The 18,485-nt window shown below is 39.0% G+C and overlaps 1 protein-coding gene and 1 long non-coding RNA gene across 2 annotated transcripts; both read left to right on the top strand.

Annotated features, from left to right (window-relative positions):
• The first annotated feature begins 2,252 nt into the window (after nt 1–2,252).
• LOC306937031 (uncharacterized protein) lies at nt 2,253–4,847 on the top strand. The gene is made up of 2 exons (XM_079520705.1): nt 2,253–2,368; nt 2,826–4,847. Exons 1-2 carry the CDS (start codon nt 2,308–2,310, stop codon nt 3,887–3,889), a joined length of 1,125 nt encoding a protein of 374 aa, XP_079376831.1. The 5' UTR covers nt 2,253–2,307; the 3' UTR covers nt 3,890–4,847.
• A 3,924-nt stretch (nt 4,848–8,771) lies between these two features.
• Nucleotides 8,772–10,066, top strand: LOC306941424. The gene is made up of 5 exons (XR_013792141.1): nt 8,772–8,881; nt 8,976–9,051; nt 9,144–9,239; nt 9,327–9,392; nt 9,554–10,066. It is a non-coding gene; the product is annotated as an uncharacterized lncRNA (long non-coding RNA).
• The last annotated feature ends 8,419 nt before the right edge of the window (nt 10,067–18,485 follow it).

Genomic DNA, 18,485 nt, shown 5'->3' with positions numbered 1-18,485 from the left:
AAGTGAAACAAAGGGGTTAAGACGGAATTGTTGTGATTTTAATGTCAGTATATGTTTAAAGTTTCATTTCTATCATTGATCGATAAGGTTATGTGAAATTCGTTTAAAAAAGTGATTTGAAGTTACAGACAGCGGTATTGTGAGTGTTTTATGCTAGGTGTACATTGATGAAATTGTAAGGATGTAGGAGAAGAATCATTTAGAAGAACGTAAACATGTAATTTGAACCAGTAATCATTTTGGGAACTTTGTGTAATGTTGTCATTTGTTGTTGTTTTTCCTGATGTTCGGTAGGCTGTGATGGAGTCAAAGGGGGGTGTACTACAGTTGAATATGGACTATATGTATTTTTCTGTATGCCAATCTTGTGATTGTCATAAGGGGGGAGTGTGGAATCGTAAAATATAGTCCATATGGCCATAATGCAATATTCTGTCAATAACTACACTATACATTAATAGGTCACTGTTTATTTGGGTCTCTGTGTGAATTTGATGCAGGTTAAGTGGAGACGTATTGTCTGGTCAGAATAGTTTGGTCTCTTGAGAAGCAAACACATAGGAGTTCTCATGAAGTACCCTGGGGTTAAGCCTTTGTTCTATACTGTCACAGGTGTGAATCAAAACACACAGTGGGACAGCCATTTGTTGTCTCTCTGCCATCTGTTGATCTGTATGTTAATTCAACTCTGTCTATGTGAAAGGTATATCATGTCTGTTACTGCAATGTAAGAATCACTAGTGTTAGCTGGCCGCGGTGGTCAGTCATATGGGGCCCTGGGCTCCATGCTCAGGGTCTGAGGCGAAGCTATTCTCTCTGTATTTGTACTCCTGCAATAAATACTACTCCGATGGGATTCCAGTTCACCTTTCTCTGCCTGCGTTTCTCCGATCCGATCTGATGCTTTGACGAGGTTTTTCACTACTCTACAGTTTTCTCTACTTTAGTGAGTTTAGGGTTAATTGGGTGTGAAAATACACCACAGACGCACCCCCCTAGGGGTGTCAATCACCATCGTTGAGATGCTGAATGCTCTGTGCTGATGGCTTGTTAAGGACCATCATTGTCTCATTGATTGACTAAACAACTCAAACTACAGCTCTCTCTATCTGACTTGCAAATGTCTTTGATTTCCACATATTTGCTGCATACTAACTTGATATCCAGTGCAGTGGAAGCCAGTGGTAGGCTACATCTATGTCTGTCTGTCTGTGTTACCACCACCAAATTATCTCATTCCACTGCTCTGAACACCAGAATGTGGATTGCCCTGATGCTATCCATTAAAGCAGTGGTTTTCAACCCTTTTCATATCAAGTCCATTATTTATTCAGCATTTGAGCCACTGACTGCCATTTGATGAGATTTTGTCCACAATTAGAGACAGCAGGCAAACATACTCAAACAATTAGTTGATAGATAGTATTGCTTTTCCACTTCACCACTTTTGAGCCTACCATTAATTGGTCCTCCTCACTAATGTTCATGATACAATTACATAATTTTGTTCTACTCCTTTCCCCCCTCACATATCTTCCTGATTCCTGTCTCTAGTACACTCTATTATGACTAAAGCAAAAAAAACGTCTTTAAAAGAGGAAACAATAATTGAAAAGAAAACACAGTGAACACAGGGTATTTCTACAGTTATCAGTTATCAGTTATCAAGACAGCATGCTAGAGTATGTAATGTAATCATGCTAGTGCATTGGCTTTAAAGTTGTTACAAAACAAAAGGCTTTCATATAGTTCTCTGTCCTAATACAGTACATTTATGTTGTTGTTTTATTATATTAATAACTCCTGTAGTGTATTATTTTCAAATTGAGACATACAGCAACATCTCATTTTGTTTGATTGAATAATTGATTAGTCAAACATGTAAACAATGAAGAAAAATGGATACGTACCAACTTTTTATGGATTTATGCCCATTCATGCGTTGACTTTACTCAAGTTCAGACTAATAGGATGTACTTATTGTCCATACATCAATGTATAATTGTATTGGATATAGTTTAGATGAATTAAATATGAAGCTTACAAAGCAATATCACAGTTAGTAGTTGATTTCTAGAATGTTGCATGGAGCATGTCCTGGGGGAGGAGAGAGGGGTGGAGCAGATGCAGCAGTTTGTTAGGTTCCGAGAGATTGTTCTATTGTTCTCCTCTTTGGCCAATCAATCCCAAGCAGTTAGTGGTTCTCTAGTATAAGAAGAGTTTGTAGTTGTCATTTCTCCACATCTCCTCCAGGATATCAATAATTTCTGATCACATCTGACTTTGGAATCCAGACTTCAGGTGAAGATGACCTCTCTCAACCACACCAGGAACAAGTCTGCTCAACAGGATGATCATCAAGACCCCTGTAAGTTACTTACTGTGTCTATATTGATATACAGCATGTCAATGACAACCTTACTTACTGTGTGCGTGTAAGACATCTTTAAGTCAATTACTGTATATTTATTTTTGTTTTAATTAGCATAGACTAAGACAACCTGTTATTTGTCTCTTTCTAAAATGCACAACAACAATGCACTTGCAATGAATTAACAAATTAACATTTGTTTCATCACAATCCTATTCATGTAGAATAAGCATGCCCATATATACATGTAATGTTTTATAACAATTTAGCTTTCTTAACCCTAGAATACTAACCCTAGAACACGTTTAACAAACGTTAAAGGGAGACAATAACTGTCTGTTGGATGCATATAATTTGTGCCATGTCGAGATGGATGGGAATGGGAAGTTTGTGAAGTTTGTTTTTTGTGAAGTACCTCTAAACAATATTTCCCATGTCTTTGTTTCCAATTCAGTGACGGAGGTGAATGAACAAAGGAGCTTGTCTAAACAAAAAGGCCACTGCTGTGATCAGTGTGGTAAATGCTTCCCTACAATGTCCAAACTTAAAATACACCAGAGAATTCACACTGGAGAGAAACCATATGGATGTGATCAGTGTGGACAACACTTCTCTAAAATGTTCACCCTTAAAACCCACCAGAGAATCCACACAGGAGAGAAACCCTATGGATGTGATCAGTGTAGACAACACTTCTCTAAAATGTTCACCCTTAAAACCCACCAGAGAATCCACACAGGAGAGAAACCCTATGGATGTGATCAGTGTGGACAACACTTCTCTCAGATGGCAACCCTTAAAAGTCACAAGAAAGTTCACACAGGAGAGAAACCCTATGGGTGTGATCAGTGTGGACAACACTTCTCTAGAATGGAAACCCTTAAAATACACCAGAGAATTCACACTGGAGAGAAACCCTATGGATGTAATCACTGTGGACAACACTTCTCTGTATTGTCCAGCCTTAAAACTCACCAGAAAGTCCACACTGGAGAGAAACCCTATGGATGTGATCAGTGTGGACAACACTTCTCTGAATTTTCCAGCCTTAAAACCCACCAGAGAATCCACACTGGAGAGAAACCCTATGGATGTGATCAGTGTGGACAACGCTTCTCTGTATTGTCCAACCTTAAAAAACACCAGAAAGTTCACACTGGAGAGAAACCCTATGGGTGTGATCAGTGTGGACAACACTTCTCTCGAATAGACCACCTTAAAAGTCACAAGAAAGTTCACACTGGAGAGAAACCCTATGGATGTGATCAGTGTGGACAACACTTCTCTGTATTGTCCAGCCTTAAAAGTCACAAGAAAGTTCACACAGGAGAGAAACCCTATGGATGTGATCAGTGTGGACAACACTTCTCTGTATTGTCCAGCCTTAAAAAACACCAGAAAGTTCACACAGGAGAGAAACCCTATGGATGTGATCATTGTGGACGACACTTCTCTCAAATGGACAACCTTAAAAGACACAAGAAAGTTCACACAGGAGAGAAACCCAAATCATTGTGATGTGTATGGAAAAGTAATTCAAACAATTTAGAAGTTCACATGGTTGTACACACGTCATGAGCGCCCACACATGAAAGATACAGTTTAGTGTGAACAGTATGACAAGAGCTTCATTATAGCTAAAAACATCATCAAATCCATAATCATAAAGCGTAGCATGCTGATTTTTAAGCTATTGTTTATTAAGAAGGCTAAACTGTTTAAAACACATTACATGTATATGAGCGTGCTGATTCTAGATCAAATGTTGATTGATTGCAAGTAAAACATACTGAATTCATTGTTATTAGTATAGTACTTTTCATTCACTGAGACAATATAGTGTTCAGATCAATAATTATTAGTAGAGAAAAGTCATTGTGCACACTTACAAGGGCAGGTGCGTCAGTCAGCAAACACATGTGAAAAATGAGAGAAAAGAGGTCCTGCACACTGTCTTCACTTATAGAGCAGTAGTTTATTCAGCTGAATAAACTCAGATACATAATTAGGAAATTATTAGGTATTGTGTAGCCTACATTTTGCAGATTTTCCACTACATATTTCCATCTAGTTTCTATATTTCTCTTTAATTAAATCTGACCATATTATTATCATCCTATTATCTTAGTGGAATATTAGCTGCAGGCACACATCACAATCTCAACATTCCTTTTATTCTCAATCTTATTCTTTGTTTCGCTGTAATTTAACCAGCAGATTTGCCTTTTTTGTGCATCAGTTTGTTCATGCTTTTTTTTAATAAATGATAGAATACAAGTTATGTTAGTCTTACTCGATGACTAAAGCAAGCCTATACTCGATGACTAAAGCAAGCCTATATATTTAGTTATACGATGCATATATATATTTTTTTCATATTTTTCTTCGTTAGTTTCCTTAGTATATAATTAAAATGTACACTTGATCTGTGTAGTGACACATTATTTTGTGTTTATTCCTTTATGTCTTTGTTAAATGTAAATAATGGTTGTGCAGGTTGTGCAGTCACAAATAAAGACACACATTCAAAGTCAAGAGGTGTTTTGTGAGCTTTTGTTAATAACATGAAATACCCATTGGAAGGCAATAACACACCATGTAATGTAGGAGTAGCACATAACAGTTTTGAAAGATCAATTAAGATGCTGCTATGAACACACAATATCACAAACAACTGTTCCTTAACCAAAGCTGAAAGGATTTGGAGCAATCATGTGCAAAATAGGTTTCTATATAGGGACCTGATTGTCCAATCTAATGGTTCTGCTTGAAAAACAAGAGGGTGATGAGAGAGACTCATTTATACAAGGACATTAATAGTTTATAATACATTTGGATTAGAATCACACTCTGGGGGTGTTGATGAATCTATAATGAGTCCTAGAATTAAATCCTGTAAACGTTCACATAATTAAATGGATAACCATACAAAAATATGACCCTAATATATTTGATGTGTGTGATGATAATATGTCAGCTTTGCGTAAAAGTTATCAAAATAAACCTACTCCTGGTATACTGGGTGGGAGGCGGAGGTTGTCAAGAGGAAAAGGAGGAGGTGTCAGAGTTTGAGGGGGGAAACATTCAGAGATCTTCCAGGATACTTTTAAAACATACGGTTTGAGTTTTAACAATGAGGATGTTGTGAATCCAATCACTTTGTTTGAAGAAGAACTCTATTTTCACAGTGGTTCAAATTATACAGTTGAACTGAAAGATCAATTAGATTTACTAATAAAGAAAGCAGCAGAATTGTTGATGAGCAGAGAGTTTCCAGGAATCCATAGACCTTGAGGATATTGTATATTTTAGCCACAGTCATCTTCAAAGACTGTTTTATTTAAACACTGCTGAATGATGAGGGAACGTTGATGAATGTCATGGGTGTTATGATATCAAAACGTGGCACAAACTTCAATTCTAGGCCACTGCAACTATGATGATGTGTTGAAATTTCAGAATGTTACTGAGGGTATGGAAATTAAAGGGAAAGTTGATACTTCCAAATTGTCATGTAAGTGTGCACACAAGGTAAATTTGCTCAGAGCAGAAACAGAGAGCCGGATCAAAAGGCAAACGCTGCACTTGAGCTTGTACACACTGATTTACATGGACAAATCAGTCACACTGATTTACATAAAGCATGTCTTTGTCTCGTTTGTAGGCCCATGTGATATATTTTTTAAACCAATACAAATATGAAATGCGTTAGAAGACCCTTGTTGTGAATGTTGTGGAATGTTTTGGGGGATGTCTGTCCCATTGTAAGCAGACAGGTGATAATGGGTTAGGGTGTGTAACCCTATTGCTGAATGGATCGACCAACCAATTTGCATGTGATCCTTTTAGTATGATAAGTAGAGTGGATATAGCCTACTCCTACAGTATAGTGTGAATGGAGTGGAACATGTATAGGATTGATAATCATTTGCATTCAAATTATTTAGACTGGAAAATACTTCACCTCCTGCGAAAACTTCAGAAAGGTGACAACAACTGAATTGAGCTATTGGTCATCCCTACATTTGGACCTACGATCACTGTACCAACTGCACACAGCAATATATAGTCATTGTAAAGTCATTCTTTCATGGTCAAATAGACGCATGCAGTGTGAAGTTTAAACTCGTGACAGGGTTGAATAGATATTCTGTCCAGTGTCCACACCTATTGTCCTCTCTAGATATTTCACCAGAACATGTTGAAACTACATGTGCAGAAAATGTTAAAACTACAGCCACTTTCTTCCTATTTTGATGACAGCCTGTCATCAAATAGGGCGAGAATTTAAATGGTAAATGGTGCATTTATATACCAACCAGCACATCGGGAGCAATTTGGGGTTCAGAATCTTGCCCAAGGACACTTCGACATGTAGACAGGCGGAGCCGGGATTCGAACCGCCGACCCATGGATCATTGGACGACCTGCTCTACCTCCTGAGCCACAGTCGCCACGCCAATTTAACCTATAGCCTACAAAATAATACATCAATAAGCTCACAGCATGTCACAATTGTAACTTTTTAAGTGTATTCAAGGTGTATTAAAAATATGTATGCATGTTTAAGTGTATCAATGCCTACAATGTGTTAGCAATCTGACAATGTGGTAATTGTTCATGTGGGGGTTGCCCAGTTAGGACTCACCATTATTCAGTATTGCCCTTTGTGAGGATAAGCAACGCCCGTGGCGTAGGGTACATACCAAAATATAAGGAACATGATATGAGTGTAAATGTTAGCCTATACTTGAACTATTGCTACATTGAACACGGCAGGTCTTAAAGGTTCAGGACACCCTCTCCCCCTGGGAAATTAAGAAATAAAAAGAAAGTAAAATGTAGACGTTCTGAGTGACACCCACAGCTGCATGCAACCATGCGCACTCAAATTTACAACAAGCATGGGACAATAAGGCTTGCAAACCTCGCACCTGTAGTAGCCTATGCCAATTCGGGGGCGGCGCCATCTTGAACAAAACTTACAGTCAAGGGGTTTTATTCCTGTACAAATAAAAATAATGAAAATAAATAATAAACTAATCAAATACCCCTGAAGAAAATGTATGTACCCTGGTATAAAATGCCAAATGCTCTAACTGGGGGAAATAAAATCAAGGTCTCCAAGTGATAAAAGCAAAAAGACGAACCCCCCTAGGGGTGTCAATCACCATCGTTGAGATGCTGAATGCTCTGTGCTGATGGCTTGTTAAGGACCATCATTGTCTCATTGATTGACTAAACAACTCAAACTACAGCTCTCTCTATCTGACTTGCAAATGTCTTTGATTTGCACATATTTGCTGCATACTAACTTGATATCCAGTGCAGTGGAAGCCAGTGGTAGGCTACATCTATGTCTGTCTGTCTGTGTTACCACCACCAAATTATCTCATTCCACTGCTCTGAACACCAGAATGTGGATTGCCCTGATGCTATCCATTAAAGCAGTGGTTTTCAACCCTTTTCATATCAAGTCCACAATTAGAGACAGCAGGCAAACATACTCAAACAATTAGTTGATAGATAGTATTGCTTTTCCACTTCACCACTTTTGAGCCTACCATTAATTGGTCCTCCTCACTAATGTTCATGATACAATTACATCATTTTGTTCTACTCCTTTTCCCCCTCACATATCTTCCTGATTCCTGTCTCTAGTACACTCTATTATGACTAAAGCAAAAAAAAACGTATTTAAAAGAGGAAACAATAATTGAAAAGAAAACACAGTGAACACAGGGTATTTCTACAGTTATGTTGATTTGGATCAAGACAGCATGCTAGAGTATGTAATGTAATCATGCTAGTGCATTGGCTTTAAAGTTGTTACAAAACAAAAGGCTTTCATATAGTTCTCTGTCCTAATACAGTACATTTATGTTGTTGTTTTATTATATTAATAACTCCTGTAGTGTATTATTTTCAACTTGAGACATACAGCAACATCTCATTTTGTTTGATTGAATAATTGATTAGTCAAACATGTAAACAATGAAGAAAAACGGATACGTACCAACTTTTTATGGATTTATGCCCATTCATGCGTTGACTTTACTCAAGTTCAGACTAATAGGATGTACTTATTGTCCATACATCAATGTATAATTGTATTGGATATAGTTTAGATGAATTAAATATGAAGCTTACAAAGCAATATCACAGTTAGTAGTTGATTTCTAGAATGTTGCATGGAGCATGTCCTGGGGGAGGAGAGAGGGGTGGAGCAGATGCAGCAGTTTGTTAGGTTCCGATTGGTTGAGAGATTGTTCTATTGTTCTCCTCTTTGGCCAATCAATCCCAAGCAGTTAGTGGTTCCAACTCAAGCTCTATATGTAATCAGTGTGACTGACACTGCCTGTGTTTCGTTAGCACCACCCCCTCAGCTCAGCATATTACGTAGCTAGTCAGGCATAGGGTGAAGCTGTGTATTGCCCAGGTTGCCCACTTCCGGCGTCGGTTCAAACGGTCTGGCGTCGCGTCAAGTTTGTGCTCACTTACAGCGTCGAGGTAAGCCGTAGTTTTAATTAATATAGTGCTGTCTAGTTTCTAGGTTGACTTATGTAAACAACCTCTTACTTACGTTTATCTCTTCTCTTGTTAGACGTTGGTGGAGCTCTGACTTAGAGCGGACAGCCGTCATTGTATGCATGTTGGTATACAGGCTGCTAGAAACAAAGGTAGGCTTGCCTCGTACGGTGATAGCACAAACAACCCGTTGAATCTAAGAAATGGTGCGCCAGTTATTTATGTCAATGCTTCTCGTTGGTAGACGCTGTGAACGAGAGCCCTGCTAGAGTGTGTGTGCGTGGTACACACACGAGCTGGAACGAGAGGCTGCTAGTGTGTGTGTGACATGAGTCTAGAGGTAGGCTTAGCGTCTGTATTGCGACAGCATTACGTCTTTTAATAATGTGTAAAATGTGAGTTCTCATAATGTGTTTATATTACACAGATCATGGTGTGCTGAACGAGCAAACACTGTTAAACAACCTGGGATGCCCTGACACCTGTTAACAGGGTATGTGCTAACCTGCATACTAAAACAATACTTTGAATGCACTTTATAGTACTAGTGTAATGCTAATGAGGGCTACGCCCAAATTGTATTCCAAGTACTATGGCAAGCACTTTAGACCCAGGATAAATTGGGAGGCTAATTCAATGTTTGCTCTATTACAGGATCGTGTACTGTCGAACCGCTGTTCTTTTTTACCTTTTATTTTGGTTTTAAATTCTATGCTGCTACATTTTTATTCTTTTATACTGTACCTGAAATAGCCCAGGTGGCTTTAAACGAGTCCTTCATTGTCTTCTTTACCAAACTTGCTTTAATAGGCATCAAAGACAGACATATACTTGGTTAATGGTTATGCTGCAGACTGGCGCTTGATTACTGCCCCTTTTGCTGTGTTTATGGCTTTTAGCCTTTTGATATTGTTTTGCAGTGATCTTTGCTGTGTTTAAAGCGTTTAATGCCTATTACCTTTGGCTCTGAGTGGCTTCGATTTGCTCATTTGCAGTGTTACCTGTGTGTATGGAACTAATCAAATAAGACATCTCAGTACAGCTATTTACCCAAGTTATGATCTGACTAATTAAGCCTTTTGCAATCTATATTGGTGACATTTGGAAATGTGTTTTGATTAAAGGCCAATACTGTGTACTTTTCTAAATAAAGTTCTATGTACATGAGCAACCGACCATCATTATTCACCATGGTTCACTCAACTGAACACTTACCTTTCGGGTCTCCCACCCTGTAATTGGGAGTGGCGTAGTAACTGTGATATTAGGAGTACTGTGTGACTCCATTTGGTTACATATAGTATAAGAAGAGTTTGTAGTTGTCATTTCTCCACATCTCCTCCAGGATATCAATAATTTCTGATCACATCTGACTTTGGAATCCAGACTTCAGGTGAAGATGACCTCTCAACCACACCAGGAACAAGTCTGCTCAACAGGATGATCATCAAGACCCCTGTAAGTTACTTACTGTGTCTATATTGATATACAGCATGTCAATGACAACCTTACTTACTGTGTGCGTGTAAGACCTCTTTAAGTCAATTACTGTATATTTGTTTTTGTTTTAATTAGCATAGACTAAGACAACCTGTTATTTGTCTCTTTCTAAAATGCACAACAACAATGCACTTGCAATGAATTAACAAATTAACATTTGTTTCATCACAATCCTATTCATGTAGAATAAGCATGCCCATATATACATGTAATGTTTTATAACAATTTAGCTTTCTTAACCCTAGAATACTAATCCTAGAACACGTTTAACAAACGTTAAAGGGAGACAATAACTGTCTGTTGGATGCATAGAATTTGTGCCATGTCGAGATGGATGGGAATAGGAAGTTTGTGAAGTTTGTTTTTTGTGAAGTACCTCTAAACAATATTTCCCATGTCTTTGTTTCCAATTCAGTGACGGAGGTGAATGAACAAAGGAGCTTGTCTAAACAAAAAGGCCACTGCTGTGATCAGTGTGGTAAATGCTTCCCTACAATGTCCAAACTTAAAATACACCAGAGAATTCACACTGGAGAGAAACCATATGGATGTGATCAGTGTGGACAACACTTCTCTAAAATGTTCACCCTTAAAACCCACCAGAGAATCCACACAGGAGAGAAACCCTATGGATGTGATCAGTGTGGACAACACTTCTCTCAGATGGCAACCCTTAAAAGTCACAAGAAAGTTCACACAGGAGAGAAACCCTATGGGTGTGATCAGTGTGGACAACACTTCTCTAGAATGGAAACCCTTAAAATACACCAGAAAGTTCACACTGGAGAGAAACCCTATGGATGTGATCAGTGTGGTAAATGCTTCCCTACAATGTCCAAACTTAAATTACACCAGAGAATTCACACTGGAGAGAAACCCTATGGATGTAATCACTGTGGACAACACTTCTCTGTATTGTCCAGCCTTAAAACTCACCAGAAAGTCCACACTGGAGAGAAACCCTATGGATGTGATCAGTGTGGGCAACACTTCTCTGAATTTTCCAGCCTTAAAACCCACCAGAGAATCCACACTGGAGAGAAACCCTATGGATGTGATCAGTGTGGACAACGCTTCTCTGTATTGTCCAACCTTAAAAAACACCAGAAAGTTCACACTGGAGAGAAACCCTATGGGTGTGATCAGTGTGGACAACACTTCTCTCGAATAGACCACCTTAAAAGTCACAAGAAAGTTCACACTGGAGAGAAACCCTATGGATGTGATCAGTGTGGACAACACTTCTCTGTATTGTCCAGCCTTAAAAGTCACAAGAAAGTTCACACAGGAGAGAAACCCTATGGATGTGATCAGTGTGGACAACACTTCTCTGTATTGTCCAGCCTTAAAAAACACCAGAAAGTTCACACTGGAGAGAAACCCTATGGGTGTGATCAGTGTGGACAACACTTCTCTCGAATAGACCACCTTAAAAGTCACAAGATTCACACAGGAGAGAAACCCTATGGATGTGATCATTGTGGACGACACTTCTCTCAAATGGACAACCTTAAAAGACACAAAGTTCACACAGGAGAGAAACCCAAATCATTGTGATGTGTATGGAAAAGTAATTCAAACAATTTAGAAGTTCACATGGTTGTACACACGTCATGAGCGCCCACACATGAAAGATACAGTTTAGTGTGAACAGTATGACAAGAGCTTCATTATAGCTAAAACATCATCAAATCCATAATCATAAAGCGTAGCATGCTGATTTTTAAGCTATTGTTTATTAAGAAGGCTAAACTGTTTAAAACACATTACATGTATATGAGCGTGCTGATTCTAGATCAAATGTTGATTGATTGCAAGTAAAACATACTGAATTCATTGTTATTAGTATAGTACTTTTCATTCACTGAGACAATATAGTGTTCAGATCAATAATTATTAGTAGAAAAAAGTCATTGTGCACACCTACAAGGGCAGGTGCGTCAGTCAGCAAACACATGTGAAAAATGAGAGAAAAGAGGTCCTGCACACTGTCTTCACTTATAGAGCAGTAGTTTATTCAGCTGAATAAACTCAGATACATAATTAGGAAATTATTAGGTATTGTGTAGCCTACATTTTGCAGATTTTCCACTACATATTTCCATCTAGTTTCTATATTTCTCTTTAATTAAATCTGACCATATTATTATCATCCTATTATCTTAGTGGAATATTAGCTGCAGGCACACATCACAATCTCAACATTCCTTTTATTCTCAATCTTATTCTTTGTTTCGCTGTAATTTAACCAGCAGATTTGCCTTTTTTGTGCATCAGTTTGTTCATGCTTTTTTTTAATAAATGATAGAATACAAGTTATGTTAGTCTTACTCGATGACTAAAGCAAGCCTATACTCGATGACTAAAGCAAGCCTATATATTTAGTTATACGATGCATATATATATTTTTTTCATATTTTTCTTCGTTAGTTTCCTTAGTATATAATTAAAATGTACACTTGATCTGTGTAGTGACACATTATTTTGTGTTTATTCCTTTATGTCTTTGTTAAATGTAAATAATGGTTGTGCAGGTTGTGCAGTCACAAATAAAGACACACATTCAAAGTCAAGAGGTGTTTTGTGAGCTTTTGTTAATAACATGAAATACCCATTGGAAGGCAATAACACACCATGTAATGTAGGAGTAGCACATAACAGTTTTGAAAGATCAATTAAGATGCTGCTATGAACACACAATATCACAAACAACTGTTCCTTAACCAAAGCTGAAAGGATTTGGAGCAATCATGTGCAAAATAGGTTTCTATATAGGGACCTGATTGTCCAATCTAATGGTTCTGCTTGAAAAACAAGAGGGTGATGAGAGAGACTCATTTATACAAGGACATTAATAGTTTATAATACATTTGGATTAGAATCACACTCTGGGGGTGTTGATGAATCTATAATGAGTCCTAGAATTAAATCCTGTAAACGTTCACATAATTAAATGGATAACCATACAAAAATATGACCCTAATATATTTGATGTGTGTGATGATAATATGTCAGCTTTGCGTAAAAGTTATCAAAATAAACCTACTCCTGGTATACTGGGTGGGAGGCGGAGGTTGTCAAGAGGAAAAGGAGGAGGTGTCAGAGTTTGAGGGGGGAAACATTCAGAGATCTTCCAGGATACTTTTAAAACATACGGTTTGAGTTTTAACAATGAGGATGTTGTGAATCCAATCACTTTGTTTGAAGAAGAACTCTATTTTCACAGTGGTTCAAATTATACAGTTGAACTGAAAGATCAATTAGATTTACTAATAAAGAAAGCAGCAGAATTGTTGATGAGCAGAGAGTTTCCAGGAATCCATAGACCTTGAGGATATTGTATATTTTAGCCACAGTCATCTTCAAAGACTGTTTTATTTAAACACTGCTGAATGATGAGGGAACGTTGATGAATGTCATGGGTGTTATGATATCAAAACGTGGCACAAACTTCAATTCTAGGCCACTGCAACTATGATGATGTGTTGAAATTTCAGAATGTTACTGAGGGTATGGAAATTAAAGGGAAAGTTGATACTTCCAAATTGTCATGTAAGTGTGCACACAAGGTAAATTTGCTCAGAGCAGAAACAGAGAGCCGGATCAAAAGGCAAACGCTGCACTTGAGCTTGTACACACTGATTTACATGGACAAATCAGTCACACTGATTTACATAAAGCATGTCTTTGTCTCGTTTGTAGGCCCATGTGATATATTTTTTAAACCAATACAAATATGAAATGCGTTAGAAGACCCTTGTTGTGAATGTTGTGGAATGTTTTGGGGGATGTCTGTCCCATTGTAAGCAGACAGGTGATAATGGGTTAGGGTGTGTAACCCTATTGCTGAATGGATCGACCAACCAATTTGCATGTGATCCTTTTAGTATGATAAGTAGAGTGGATATAGCCTACTCCTACAGTATAGTGTGAATGGAGTGGAACATGTATAGGATTGATAATCATTTGCATTCAAATTATTTAGACTGGAAAATACTTCACCTCCTGCGAAAACTTCAGAAAGGTGACAACAACTGGACCTACATTTGGACCTACGATCACTGTACCAACTGCACACAGCAATATATAGTCATTGTCTATAGTCGTTGGGCGTTTACGTTAAATAACAAAAAAACAAAAACATTTCAATTCCGGTATTGGAACAGAGTATCGGCATGACCCTTATTTGTCATATCGGGTCATATCAGTATCGGTGAATATGCCAGTCTAACCACCGATCCGACACAGGGGTAGTACTATGGCAGGTAAATAAAATGTTGGGGCATGTGGAGTTTGCTTTCGAGTTGCCAGAACTGCAAGTGCACATTTGAGTGCACATTACAGTCTGCTGTAAACACAATACGAGATATATAGCTACATATAGCTATAAGGCAGTAGGCTAGATGTTTGAATATTTATTAATGGAAACAAGCCTCTGGCTTTTTTATTAACAATCCAATTGTCCACAAGCCCACTTGAAGAGTGAGGGTCTGAGGTTTGCAGGTATGACATGCATCATTGCCAATTCTTGTAATCAACTACTTCATCCACAGGATGGCAGTGTTGCATTGATTACATATAAGACTTGAATATTTGGACTAACTCATCCTCATGTCTCTATAAATGATGGAAGGTACTTTGTGCCCACTGATGACCTGCAGGTTCCCTGGGTTACTGAAACATGCCACAGCCATCTGCATCTGTTCCTCATCTGAAAAGAGGACACTCTGTTTAGAATAATCAACCTTCTATCAAACATTCTATAACTTTCTCAAGTTTGGTGGCAAACAAGGGCCACTTTCTGTTCAAGAAAATGTATTACGGTAACATTATTACAGTATTAGCATGAAAAAACAATATACAAGATTAAACAAACATGCAAAAATAGATACAATACACTATAGATATTTTAGCACCTCTTATTCCCCCTCTCCCTCTCTCTCTCTCTCTCTCTCTCTCTCTCTCTCTCTCTCTCTCTCTCTCTCTCTCACTCACTCACTCTCTCTCTCTTTCCACGTCATAATGTAACGGGTGCACGGTTCTGCTTCTCTCTCTCTCTCTCTCTCTCTCTCTCTCTCTCTCTCTCTCGCACACATGCACTTACACAACACAAATAAAACCACTTGCATGAACACACATATATGGTATATAAATCACACACACACACACACACACACACACACACACACCTCTCCCAGTGGGTAGACCTATTGGGAACAGAGGGGGACTAATGGGTTGCCAGTTTGAGTAATATGGACCCAATTTAATTTCCTATGTGTTTATGACTGGTGACCACATACTGCATTCATGCATGTGTGCGTGTGCGTGTGCGTGCGTGCGTGCGTGCGTGTGTGCGTGCGTGTGTGTGTGTGTGTGTGTACAAATGGTTAAGTGGGTCTGCAGTGGACTGTGCATGGGGTCCTAATTGAGCACTCATTTCCGTACCTTGATTTTACTAGGCAGCACTAGTCGTTATGGGAGTGTGTGTGTGTGTGTGTGTGTGTGTGTGTGTGTGTGTGTGTGTGTGTGTGTGTGTGTGTGTGTGTGTGTGTGTGTGTGTTCTTCACAGAATCAAAGGTGTTATGGTCATGATTCACCAGCATCTGGATGGCTGGATTCTAGGCTTAAAATAATTGATATAAATATTTGTGTAAATCTCTATGGGGGAAAAATGAATGGCTGATTTTTCAGTGGGTCCAGAAAACCACACCCACGCTGCTATGCTCTATTGAGGTCACAAAACCTTGGGAAAATTACAAAAATAAATACCATAAATAATGTATGTCACCTCACCATACCTTTAAAATCTGAGAGAATAGGGGGCAGGGGGATTACAATAGAAAAAGGCATCAGAATACAATAGAAGATGCCTGGTAGCAAAGAAAGACTTAAACCTTTGTAAGTGCATAGGCCTTGCAGGTGTGCACTACCTAATACCTATTCCGCGTTGCTACCACCCCATACAGAGTTAAAAGAAAAACATATTACATATAGGCTATATAGCAGTGTTGTTTTTGGCAGCAAATTTAGATTTTAGTTTTAGTCTCTTGAATAGTTTTCATTTAGTTTTAGTCACATTTTAGTCACCTGTTTTAGCGTTAGTCTAGTTTTTGTTGACTAAATGTCATGCAATTTTAGCCGATCTACAAGCTCAACGCGTCGCACTGCAACGTGTTGTGAGCACCAAGTGTAAAATGACTTGTACTGGATCTCTCCACTAGTCCCTTGCAAACATTTTAGTCTAGTTTTTATTTGTCTCACTTTTAGTCATCGTATAGCTTAATTTTCATGTAGTTTCCAACTTTCCATTTAGTTTCGTCAGTGAAAAAAGGTAGTCGACGAACATTTTTCGCCTTAGTTTTAGTCGACGAAATCAACACTGCTATATAGCATAATAGGGTAAACCCTCAGCGTGCCACACAGTGGCCTCTGCATGTAACATGATGCCACAGAGAACCCTGTCCCTGTGCATGCTAACGCACACTGTATACACCAGCGTGTTTACATTCAATTCACCATGCCAGTAAATGAGAACGGGGGAAAACACTCATGCAAGCTATTCCCATGTCATTCAATACAATGTCAAATAGAGACTCAAAGAGACAGTTATACACACAGTAGTTTAATCAGCGGGCTTCCATTGTAAAGAGGTTTTGTCCAAAAGGCTCTGAATATGATCGTTGAATATACCCTGCCAGTAGAAGCCTTTAATTGGCATGCTACTTGATCAACCCAACAGCATAATCAAAGAAGTCACGGCGGTGGAGATTAATGTTGCCCCATATCAGTTCTTCGTTGGGTACTTTATTATTTACAGTTTGCTAACACAGTAGTACGAATTCAGTTCACAACGAACAAAATGATTCACTCATGACTTGATTCAGCTGTTTCAACATTTCAGCGCCCTGAAAATGACCTTTCTGAGCTGCATGATGTTACAGCTAGGGACAGTCAGGACTTGTTTCACCAGTCTTGTGATCTTTGGTAAAGTAGCTCTGGCGGTTTGCCCCCTTGGCACCTTTTAAGAACTCCAGGCAGGTTAAAACAAACGCCACCAGATTAGCATTTGAATGCCTGAACTGCGAACGTAAAAGGGGACAGGCAACCCCCACCACCACCACCCCCCGGACAGTCAGTTCCCTCCCTCATTTGGTCAAACTTTTTTTGACCAAATGGGGGAGGGAGCTGAGGGGAGATAATTTGTGGTTACAAATTCTTCAGGGGTTCCCGAGACCAGCGGCCCCCACATACATGACGCTGCTGCCCCACATACAAGCACCACATACAGTACAATGCACACGACATCACATGTTTACTTTGGATTCACAAATGAGGAAATGGAAGGTTCATCATTCCAGTCATCGCTACCTCACTTTATACAATAAATACAGTGTCCAGTGGACAAGGCCTGAAGTTTACAGCTAAAAATACAATAGTTCCATACAGTACAGTACAAAAATGTGAGTGTTATGATTGTAAATATGTTGGTATGTGATACTGTATGGCTGACTGACAGATGCACATACATTTTAATTAACACACGCACGCACGCACGCACGCACGCACGCACGCACGCACGCACGCACGCACGCACGCACGCACGCACGCACGCACGCACGCACACACACACACACACACACACACACACACACACACACACACACACACACACACACACACACACACACACACACACACACACACAGTCTGGCTACAAGGCATTGAGACAGAGTGACAGGTCTAATGATTAACGAGCCTAATTAGCAGTAATTACCTCAGTGATTAGCCTTAGTCACTTAGAAAGACTGTTGACGCAAAGGAGACAAGCCTCTCACAGAATAACCATTCATTCACACGCCCGTGCGCGCACGTGTGCACACACACACACACACACACGTACCCACAGATGCATGCACTTACATGTGAATAAACACTATGCATCCATGCTCATACAGTAAGCATCATCGCATGCACGCAGGAGGAAAGCAGGTAAGGAAGGAAGGATGGGAAAGAAAGAAAGAAATTGAAAGAAATTGAAAGGAAAGAAAAAAAGTGAAAATGTCTGATGATCACCTTGAAGTGCTCA

This window comes from Electrona antarctica (assembly GCF_951216825.1).
Source record: "Electrona antarctica genome assembly, chromosome: 2".
Classification (NCBI taxonomy): Eukaryota; Metazoa; Chordata; class Actinopteri; order Myctophiformes; family Myctophidae; genus Electrona; species Electrona antarctica.
This window is presented reverse-complemented; position numbering and strand designations above follow the sequence as displayed.

Excerpts from the sequence above, each read along its gene's own strand:
- LOC306937031 (XM_079520705.1), top strand. The coding sequence starts at position 2,308 with ATGACCTCTCTCAACCACACCAGGAACAAGTCTGCTCAACAGGATGAT. Across the intron at positions 2,369-2,825 it reads GGATGATCATCAAGACCCCT|TGACGGAGGTGAATGAACAA; the intron begins GTAAGTTACTTA and ends TTTCCAATTCAG.